Source organism: Primulina eburnea, chromosome 18, assembly GCF_022965805.1.
Source record: "Primulina eburnea isolate SZY01 chromosome 18, ASM2296580v1, whole genome shotgun sequence".
NCBI classification, from domain to species: domain Eukaryota; kingdom Viridiplantae; phylum Streptophyta; class Magnoliopsida; order Lamiales; family Gesneriaceae; genus Primulina; species Primulina eburnea.
The window spans coordinates 32,630,295-32,641,219 of NC_133118.1; the positions used below are offsets into that span (position 1 = coordinate 32,630,295).

The window sequence follows — 10,925 nt, forward strand, 5'->3', positions numbered from 1 at the left end:
CTGACAACTCTTGAATAGCACTCAAATATTTCATCAATCTTTCTTCCATGACTTCATGTAATAGTTTCATCTGTTGAGCCACCAACTGCGAATCTTCGGTAATCATGAACCGGGTGGCTCCTCTTTCCCGAGCTGCTTTTATTCCGGTCAGGACATGTTCATATTCAACTTCGTTATTTGAAGCTCGGAAATCAAATCTAACGAAAATTTTAATCTTCTTCCCACTTGGAGAGATTAGAACAACTCCTGCGCCACTCTCCTTCTTGCTGGTGGCACCATCCACAAATATCCTCCACATTTCTTCATGTTCAAGCCATGTCATCTCGGTCAGGAAGTCTGACATGCATTGAGCTTTAATAGCAGTCCTTGGCCGGTACTCAATATCATACTCCCAAACTCCATCGTTCATTTACCAGTCTCCCTGAGATATCCGGCTTGGTCATGATCCTTCCTATTGGAATGTTGGTGTGGTCAGCAATAAGATGAGATAAGAAGTAATGTTTTAACTTTCTCACGGTGATTACGAGGGCTAGGGCTACCTTCTCGAGCTCAGTATGTCTTAACTCGAGTCCTTTGAGGGCATTACTGACATAATAGACATGCTTCTAATCAGATATTTCTTCTCGAACAAGGACTAAGCTAACAACATACTCAGTTGCAGATATGTAAACCAATTACTTCTTTCTTTGTTCGAGCTTTACCAGGATGGGTAGCCTGACCAGATGATTTTTCAGCCCTTGGAAGACTTGTTTGGGCTAATCATCTCATCAAAATTTCTAGTCCTTTCTTAATACTTGAAAGAAAGGATAACTGCGATGTGACGATCTAAAAATGAATTGAGACAGGGCAATGATCTTATCTGTAAGCTTTTCTACTTCTCTGACAGATTTAGGGGAAGTCATTTGCAGGATAGCTCTTACCTTCTCCAGGTTGACCTCAATCTCCCTCTCTCGATCACCATGAACCCGAGAAATTTGCCACTCTTAACCCCAAAAGTATACTTGACTAGATTTAATTTTACCCCATATTCTCTAAGAGCCAGGAATGTTGTAATGCCTGAAGTAAATATTACAAATTGTTGATTTAGTAATGTGAGATTACTAAATAATTAACGATTTTTAAAGAATGAAATATGACATATTTTGGTCGTATTAAGTCCAAATGAATTGAAATTTGTAACGTAGAAAACTCAAAGATGTAGAAATTTCATGTTTTGAGTTTTGGAAAATTTGATTGTTTGACTGGTCAAAATGGATATATCGACGTTGAAAATGTTAAAATATTTTAAATTATATTATTTTATTAATATAATATAATATTTTTTTTTAAAAAAAGGATAAATTTGAATGTGCAGTCGATGAATTCATTTATTAACAATCTACATTTACAGTAGAGGGGGTAAGAGAAACAGAAACAGAGTTTTGGAATTTTTTTTTCGATCTTGCGAGTTATCGATTTATTCAATCGACGAACCGACTTCAGTTTTAGGATCGTTGATACAAGTCTTCGATTTGAGGTATAAATTTTATAGTTTTGGTAATGTTTGAAATTCGTCGATTTCTGGAATAAATCCGATAAATTGTTAAATCATACTGAAATTGAAGATTGATGAATATTGTATGATTTTAACGAAGTAGAGAAGATTATTGTGTTGTTGTTTTGAATTATTCCTAATTTATTATAATTAGGGATTTTAATCGTTGAATTGAGATTGGAAAGTTGTTTTTTAGTTGTTATAAATTTTGATTGTATATTCGGAGTCTACAAAATCTAGGCTACACGTTGATATAAAGTTTTCGTAATTTGACAGATGTTGTAAAATAGCCTATTTTTTATGTTAAATTAATTAGGGTTAACAAGATTGTGGCCACTCACACCGACAGTCCTGATGTAAGCTTTTTATCCATGCATTACCTTCTATTCCCTCAAATTTTTGTATAATTGGTTATGTTCTTTTCCTTGAAATGGTCTTAAAATTTAGCAAACTAATTTGTATGTCCTAACCTTAAACTTGGGGATAGGTCCTCATTTGGGATGTAGAAAGGCAACCTACTCGTCAACCTGTTTTAGGTGCTACAGCATCTCGTCCGGATCTGGTATGCTTTTGAAGTGACCGTGACTTGATATTAATCAGTTATCTGGATTCACTCGACGCCTAACTATAATTTTGCCCATCGATACTATCAATCTTGTCTCGAAACACCTTCTAGTCAATGAGGGTTACATGCAAAAGTTTATTTTATCTATCATTTGATACCTTTAAAAGAAAAAAAAAAACATACCATTGCTCAAGCATTGTGATTGGAACCACACACTGCAGATACTGACTGGTCATCGAGATAATGCTGAATTTGCTCTAGCCACATGTCCTATGGAACCTTTTGTGCTCTCTGGAGGTCTCTCTCTCTATCTCTCTGTGTGTGTAGCGTGCATGTGGTGATTTCGAATAAGGCACGCACGATAACTTGAAAATGTTGGAGATAGGTTCAACAGTTGGTAAATAACCGTACTTGTCAGGTTCCACCATAAAAAATTCGAGATTGAGACCTATTTTCTCCCCTTATTTATTATTTATGACAAACTTAAAACTCTGCGTAGGAAACAGTTTCTGGACTGATGCTCCCAGAAAAAAAAAGTTTGCACGGTTTAAAAAGTCCTTTTATGGTATGCAATCCGATGATAGAGGGAAGAAAGCAAAATCCCGTATTTGCGATTAAATATTATGTGAAGAAGTTTTTCAGTACTAGTTTAGTTATTTATATAAATTTTATTATATATTTCTCATTATCTCTGTCCTTTATTTTTAAAAGCCTGCTAAAATAAGTTTCTGCATTTGATCCTAGTCTGTCATGTTTGAACTATGATGCTCCTAGACTGGTCCTTCGCTATTTTCTATGTTATATTCATCATTAGTTTTTTATAAGCAATCTGGTGGAAAACATTAGGAATTGAAATTAAAGCACAAAATGGTTTCAGATCCCAATATTTTTTGTATTCGGGATGGAGTAAACCTGATTTAGAGTCATGATTCAACGCTATTCAAATTGTACATGCTTTTTGCTAATAGTTTTGTATCATAATAAAGTAATACCTTTTCTATTTGGTCTGGATGTCAACTACTTAGTTGATGTTTTACTTGTGCTCATACTCACTGTAATAGCTTCCAGAATGCTACCAATTTATTCAACTACCATGTTCTGGATTAGCCAACACTAAACTGGGAAATGAACTCTCTATATCATATACGCTGATTGATGTATCGATCCCACATGTATGCCATGTAGGACCTTCACATAAGATATGCATCCTGCGGTATGTGTTGCATAGAGTGTTTTTTCACAATGTAGCATATACTAAACCCTTTGTTCTTCAACTAGTTGTTCCACTGGTACTTCCTTTCACAGTTCTACTTTATGTAAAATAATTTCTTAATGGCAGGCAAGGACAAGTCTGTGGTTTTGTGGAGCATCCACGACCACATATCATCATTGGCAGCAGATCAGGGAGCTCAAAAGTCTCCTGGATCTAAGGGAAGTGCTGTCAATGGTAAAGCTGTTGATGGCTCCATTGTTCAACCTCGGGGTATTTTCCTAGGGCACGAGGATACCGTAGAAGATGTACAGTTTAACCCATCAAGGTAGCTAGATTTCTCAATCAGAACTGTCATCACTCTGAGAAGGAACTAGGTTATCTCTTTGGTGCAGTGTGGCATGATTGTAGTTAAGGCTGGCGTAATTTGAGATATAAATGATTCACACATTAGCATACGTATTAATGTACTCTTTTTATGAAGCTATGCAATATTTAATATTCATCTCTCATTCATTTCAACATGTGATATAGCTCGCAGGAGTTCTGCAGCGTTGGTGATGATTCTTGCCTTATACTGTGGGATGCGAGAAGTGGTTCTTCTCCCATTGCAAAGGTAGTTTTCCAACCAAGATTTTTATTCAATTTAAAACATCATTTCATAATGTTGTATTGTTGTCCCTTCCGCAAAGCACATGGATAATCACTGCATGTTCACTCCACTGCCCTTCCCCAGTAGGAAGATCCCGCTTTTCTTCTAGATTGATCTATATACATATTGACAATCAAAATTCCTGGATGATGCAAAGGAAGGTCTTGAATGTGCAAAGAGTACTGCAAATATGCACTTCTCTATTAATTGTGCTAGATGTAGGAGGCATTTATTTGCCAAGTTGTCATACTAGACATTGTTTTTTTTTTTGAGAAGAAATTATTTATTAATGATAGAAATAATATTACATATTAAGCAGGATGAGTAATCCGCGCCGTCAATTTCCAACGAAAAATAAACATAGCACTACTATCATGCCATTACAAATTTCCAATCCCTAATTAAATCTGAAATTGAAGATTCGGTTATTTCTCTCTAACCAGATAGACCAAAACGTGCAATGAACCACCAAGTACCAGAAAATCATAGTTTTCCTGCTCCAGTTTCCTCCCGGCTCGATAACAAATGAACATGCTGCCCTCCGTGGTGAAATATAAATGAAACCCAATTCTCTTTGAATCTTCGTCCAAATACCCTTTGAGTAAGAACAGTGAAGCAATAAGTGATCCTGATATACTAGACGTTGTGTATATTAGGGGCAGATGAATTTATGTTGTTGAGTGTATTTCTGTAATCGTTTTGAGGCAAATTTGTCAGAAAGTTTATTTTTTGCAGTGTGCTTTATGTCTTAACAATGAATTGATGCTGCTTCATTGGTGAGCGAACCTCTAGTGAGGATTGCTTTTAACATAATTATTGTGCTTGTGCTATTCTTACTTGTTTTACCGTGCCTGTACTTTGCTTAATATTTTCATGGTTGTGCCTATATTTACATTTACTGATTATCAGACTTTTGTGTCATACCAAGTGTTGCATTTACTTGCAAGTAGTATCTGATTTGCCTTTGGTTCTTGGATATTACCCCACAGGTTGAAAAGGCTCACAATGCTGATCTTCATTGTGTCGATTGGAATCCTAATGATTTGAATCTGATTTTGACTGGGTATGTTTTTGACATTTATTTCATTTGAAAGAAAATGTTTAAAGATATTAATCAAATCATTCATTAAGCAGTTTTAACATATTGTTCATCCACATCTAGTTCTGCTGATAATACTGTTCGAATGTATGATCGTCGAAGTCTTACATCTGGAGGAGTTGAGAGAGGAGTTGGATCTCCCGTTCACATATTTGAAGGTCATACTGCTGCTGTTCTTTGTGTCCAGGTATTACTTGCCATTTGGGTTGCATGCTTGAGATGGAGGCTTAAACACGTATCTGTATGTTTACTAGCAATTAGCACCATGATATTTCTATGCAGTGGTCTCCAGACAAGGCATCTGTCTTTGGCAGCGCTGCAGAAGATGGCATGTTGAATATCTGGGATCATGGAAAGGTGAAACCACAATCTATTATTGTTGACTCTCTTTACTCATCTTCCTAACCTTCAAAAGGTTTATGTGCTAACTGAATTGGTGATAAAGCTTGGATTTAAAATCCATTGGAAAACTAACTTGTCGTTTTCCTGAAAACACAAATTCAAAAAGTCTTATAATCGTTGTTGGCTTGAATTTGTACTTTCTATCTCTTGCGTTAAAAAAATTTGCTTGTGAGCCATATTCGGCAATCAGGTGGGTAATGCTGGAACAGAAAAATCAGATTATCCCCCTGGATTATTCTTTCGACATGCGGGGCACAGGTACTTGGTTGATAAATCCTTTTCCCTTCTTAATTTGTCATTGTTCTCTTTGTAACTAATGATAGTTTCTCTGGATATAAAACTTCAGGGATAAGGTGGTTGACTTCCATTGGAATGCTGCAGATCCATGGACAGTTGTTAGCGTGTCTGAAGATGGAGAAAAGACTGGAGGGGGAGGTACATTGCAGGTAGCAACTTTATTCATGTGTTTCAATGCCAAAAAGGGGCCTCTATTACTTTATGTAGAGCTCTTAGCTTCACAATAGAACTGCATTCCTATGCTCTTGGTTCCATGTCAGCCATTTTTCTTATTTTTAGAATTGTGGCTGGAACATTTGTGCAGATATGGCGGATGATTGACCTGATTTATCGTCCAGAAGAAGAGGTCATCGCGGAGCTGGATAGGTTCAAATCTCATTTGCTGTCATGCTCCTCTTGATTCCATCTTTGGAAATCTGGGAATCCTTTTGGTATTTTGTCCAGAACTTTGTCCAAAACAGGTTTTTTGTTTTGTTTTGTTTTTGACAAAAAAAAAAAATTAATGGGACTGTCCAGAAACTATGGTATTTTACTATGTAAGAAACATTTGTGAATCTGAATGTTAGATCTTAAAATCCTATGAATGGGAGGATATGATATTTCATCTGGTGTACTCGCTTAATATCTTTGACGCGGACGGATGGTTAATTTAGCAGAACATTCTTTTGTATATTAATCTCCTATCTCGCATCTGTGTATTTGAATCCCATTTTGGGTGTTGTGAAAACGTGGTTCGGTTGATGGAGTGGTAAATAATTGATTCAGGGCTGATAAATAACTTGGGTTCTGAGGATAAAAAATGACATCGAATGATAATTAAAGGATTGATAGATTAGATTATTATAAATAATTTATAATTTTTTAAATAAAAATTTTGCATCATATTGAAAGTACATATATATTTTAATAAAAATTTAACATCGTTCGTTCATTTGAACCTTTTCTTCTGTCAAATCCTTTTGTGTCATATACGGCAGCGATGCGTACGGTTTTGCTGTAAACCAACAAGACACGAGAGACATTTCTCACTTCAAACACTCAATACGCTCTTTAAATGAATCAACAAGGAATAAAATAAAAAGTTTGTGCATAAGCCTCATTTCCATCAATTTCTTTAAGCTTTTTTTCTTTTATTCCGTCAATTATAACATACACTAGTTTGGTTACAACAAAGTATTATATTCAATAAACAATTACACTTGATTCTATTATTATTATTATTGTTATTATTATTATTTTTAAAAGAATTAAAAATAACTTTTAGAATTGCGCAGGATCTATTAGACAGACCTCCAACCGCCTGACAAGCTTTAGTCGAAATTACAAGTTGGGTCGACAAAGTAGCTTTGAAAAAGCTATCATAAACCAAGATGTTAACGTTCTCACCATTTCGGGTTTCCGCATGTACATTTTGTTATTAGAAACTTGGATATAATTATCATTTAGCTAGCTTAAACGTTTCGGCTCATCCTGACACGGTTTGAGTCTCCCATTTCTCTGCCTGTACATAAGAAGCTATCTTAGAATCAAAACTAGCTATGAGTGATGACAATGACAATAGACTTCAGAGTTCAAGTTCAGAACAAACCAAAACACGTCTTTTTTCTCCTGTGCCAGTAACTCTTCAAATGAAATGTCAGAATCAGTGCTCTCCGTAAGGCAGGCGGATTTCGCTTCCATCTCCATATGAGCACCAATTTCCAGCATCTACTATGTGAAACCAACTTAGAGACCGTATTCGAGAAGTGGTTATCAAATATTATCTAAAAAAGGCAACGTACCTTCTTGTAGGCAGGAGAGACCTTGAGCTGTTCTTGGAGCCAGTTATATACAAAAGTATCCTCCTCCAATCTCTTCTGTTCCAATTCTAGCTTGTATATCTAAATGCAATTCAGAATTATGCTACAGATAACAAATAAGATTTACATTTGAGCCCACTTTATCGGTACCTGTTGACGAAGGCGATCAAATGATGACCTGTCTGCTTTAAACAATAGTGCCTTGGTGATAGTGAACTTTCGATTGATGACCTCAGACCTATTTGCCAGACAATCATGGTTAAGCAAAGGGATCCAAGATCATTATAGAAAAATGAATATTTTCTGTTATATTACTTTAAAATAGGAATTTTGCAAAGATATACAAAACGGTAAGAATTTCCACCATTAAATAAGTCACACTGCAACAATTCATACATCTGAATCAAATTTCTGGTTTATGTAAAAGAAATTATGCAAACCTACTTGTGCTGCAGTTCGTTTTTCGCCTCAATCAGGCAATTGATAAATTGTCCAATCTGCATTTTTGACCAACACAGAAATAAATCCTTTATTATAAATAAATAATATATAACAAAGATAAATTCGGACCAACATAAAAGTATTCACTTTAGTATCGATAAAAAGGTAACTACTTTAGATGCGTAAAAGAGTTTTGTGCATACACAATTGAAATATCAAAGTCAAGGTAAAATAGATGCGGGAAAATTAAAATAAACAAACATCTGCATTCCCAACCTTTTCTTCATCACAAGATGGAAATATTATATACTACACCAGCCATTCTCTATGTAAAATAATAAAGATGTTCCTGAAATTAACTAATTGGATACCTTTCACATTTGTCCAGCTATATTTGGACAAGCAAGAAAACGAGATCATGCTTGCATTTACACAGGAACTCTCCCTCCGAAAAAACTCAAGCTCCTAGCATGCAAAATCTTCTAAAATAACAGACTGAATCATCAGAGGCTACAAGGTAGCAGGCAGCAAGAAATGCCAAGCATGGTTTATCCTAAACTGAAAGCTGTTGCATTCAAGCATCATGTTTACAGTTCTGTTTCCTATGTTCATTGCCTGGTTCAGCATCCGATCTCCCAGTCAACGAAGGATAATGAGCAAACATTTCGGTGTTAACAAAATCTAAGAATCACATTTTGACTTTCATTTGTTTGGAGTGACACATCTTGCTCAACTGGGTTGACATGCACCAGTTTCATGTGATGGAAAATCCTCAAATGGTTAAGCTTCTCGTGAAATCTAAGAAGTCAGCTGTAAAGTGCTCTTCAATTTGGCCACATCAAGAATTTTATAACAAACGTAGTAATTGCAGCTACTCTCTCTGCTCCACTTCCAATTTTTCCTCTGAACCAAATAAGTGGTATTGGTGCAAGGGACTACCTTGGGGCTTAACTTATGCCTTTGTTTTTCTCAATGACAACTCGTGTAATTATTTTAAATGAATTTTACATAGACAACCTGGTATTTGAATCAAATCTGCCATCTCTTTGATAGAACAGTTTGTAAACTCCGGCTTGGGGAAAATACTAGGTTTCATGCTTTGAATTTATCTTAAAACGTCATCTCTTTGACAGAACAATTCATAAACTCTATCTTGGGGAAAATACTAGATTTCATGTTGTGAATTTATCTTAAAACTTCAGGTCCTTGTCTTAATATACTTAAGCAGCATCATTCTTCAGAGGTTGGGACCATGGCGCATCACCACAACAAGGTCGACCTGCCAAATGATACACCTCTACGCCAGTAAAACTTCATAGCTATGTCATCTTCCACAATACAATCAAGTACCATGAACTATTTGAATTCTCCATTTGCCAGTCCCTAAGATAATTTCTTTCCAGCTCTACGTCCCAAATCAATTTCATATGAGAGCGAGGCATTACACAATAAGTTTGTAATAATACAGAAATTACAAGCAAACTCGTCAAATCACAACCACACATCAATAAAACCAATAAAATCAGGTATCAACTAACCTCAAAAACAATGATTCAATTCTTTCAATCCAACACCTCATAGCATATCAAACATATCTCCGCGGCATTACATAAAAACAAATTCTAATACATCAACAACAAAGACTCGAATTCCGTGGTATAAATACCAAGATGTTCAAGTAAAGGAATCCGAGCTAACACTACATATATATCTTTTAACAACAAACATACTATAAAGTAATATTATAAATCATGACTCAAGCTTTCAAAAAAAAGAAAGAGAAAAAGAATAACAAGAACCAGAGCAATGTATTAACTTAAAAGGAAAAAACACCTGATCAAGTGTCAATCCGTTTGACCCATGAGACTTCACAAGTTGATCATATTGGTGTTTGATCTTCCTCTGAGTGGCACTAGAAGACTTAGTAAATGGATACAAACACAACAGCCCATCCTTCTCTTTTGCCACCTCTTCATTCGAATCAGGCGTTTTATTCTTTGCCCGTTTCTTCTTCTTCCTCCTCTTCTTCTCTTCCGGAACCGACACATATTCCCCGTCCGGCTCATCATAAAAATCTCTACTTTCACCTGACACGGTGTCCCAATTTTCCAAATCCGCAGGCATGACTCCAAGAAGCAACGAATTACCTGGATTCTCGCGACCCGCACCCAAGCCCATTTCTTTTCCTTGTTGCCGAGATGCAATCCCATCATCATTTACAGGTAAAGATTGGATCTTTATGGAATTCTCTTGCTTTTTACTGCAAGAAATGTTCTTGAGGATTATGTACAGGGTGAGAATGAGAACGAAAAAAGCCAGAAAAAGGAAGCAATTGAAGGAAGATAACATTGTAATGCGGAAGAGGGAAGCTCGGTGCGATGATTTATAAGAAAAATGGAGTGATGAGAAGAACAATTGGGTGGCCGCCATGGGAGAGGGTGTGTTTTGCTTTGCAAGTGACACGAGAGACTTAAATTTGGGTTTGATGAAGCTATCTTAGAAAGCAATGTCCATGATTCTTTATGTTGAAGTTGAGTGAAGATGTTATTCAATTTTAGTTGAGTTAAACTATTGTTAATAAAAATAATATATTAATTTTGTTTATCAAAATTTTAAACAATAAATAAATATTTTTTAAAAATCAATAATAACAACAATATAATAGCAATTTACAGATAATTAATATACAAAAAATTCACCACGAATTTTTTTAAAATGTTGGAAAACGCAAAAATATATAAAAATTCATATTTTATTTAATATGATAGAGAATAGTGAGAAATAAATTTATAAAAATAACAAATCGCAAAACAATAACAGAAATTAAATGAAATGATATAATCAATACAGATAATTAAATGTAGTTTATTTTTTGAAGCAACATAAAATTCGAATTGTAATTTTAAAAAGGAAATTAAAAAATTTT

The 10,925-nt window shown here is 35.2% G+C and overlaps 2 protein-coding genes across 2 annotated transcripts; one reads left to right on the forward strand and one right to left on the reverse strand.

The window, feature by feature from the left end:
- The first annotated feature begins 441 nt into the window (after positions 1-441).
- On the forward strand, positions 442-6,363 carry LOC140819286 (WD-40 repeat-containing protein MSI4-like). Its single transcript, XM_073179293.1, has 13 exons — positions 442-461; positions 887-995; positions 1,825-1,890; positions 2,022-2,096; positions 2,321-2,396; positions 3,439-3,637; positions 3,844-3,925; positions 4,951-5,024; positions 5,124-5,247; positions 5,343-5,417; positions 5,653-5,720; positions 5,809-5,908; positions 6,064-6,363. The coding sequence occupies exons 1-13, from the start codon at positions 442-444 to the stop codon at positions 6,157-6,159; spliced, it is 1,164 nt and encodes a 387-aa protein (XP_073035394.1). The 3' UTR covers positions 6,160-6,363.
- Positions 6,364-7,037: 674 nt separating this feature from the next.
- On the reverse strand, positions 7,038-10,508 carry LOC140819965 (uncharacterized). The gene is made up of 6 exons (XM_073180249.1): positions 9,833-10,508; positions 8,003-8,055; positions 7,709-7,796; positions 7,541-7,639; positions 7,348-7,466; positions 7,038-7,260 (listed from the first exon to the last, which is right to left on the reverse strand). Exons 1-6 carry the CDS (start codon positions 10,427-10,429, stop codon positions 7,206-7,208), a joined length of 1,011 nt encoding a protein of 336 aa, XP_073036350.1. The 5' UTR covers positions 10,430-10,508; the 3' UTR covers positions 7,038-7,205.
- Positions 10,509-10,925: the final 417 nt, after the last annotated feature.

Coding starts and splice junctions, on each gene's coding strand:
- LOC140819286 (XM_073179293.1), top strand. CDS start 442: ATGATCCTTCCTATTGGAAT. Junction 3,926..4,950: donor GTTCTTCTCCCATTGCAAAG/GTAGTTTTCCAA, acceptor ATTACCCCACAG/GTTGAAAAGGCTCACAATGC. Junction 5,248..5,342: donor CTGCTGTTCTTTGTGTCCAG/GTATTACTTGCC, acceptor ATTTCTATGCAG/TGGTCTCCAGACAAGGCATC.
- LOC140819965 (XM_073180249.1), bottom strand. CDS start 10,429: ATGGCGGCCACCCAATTGTTCTTCTCATCACTCCATTTTTCTTATAAA. Junction 8,056..9,832: donor ACGGATTGACACTTGATCAG/GTGTTTTTTCCT, acceptor TCAAAAATGCAG/ATTGGACAATTTATCAATTG. Junction 7,467..7,540: donor TCTCTCCTGCCTACAAGAAG/GTACGTTGCCTT, acceptor TTCACATAGTAG/ATGCTGGAAATTGGTGCTCA.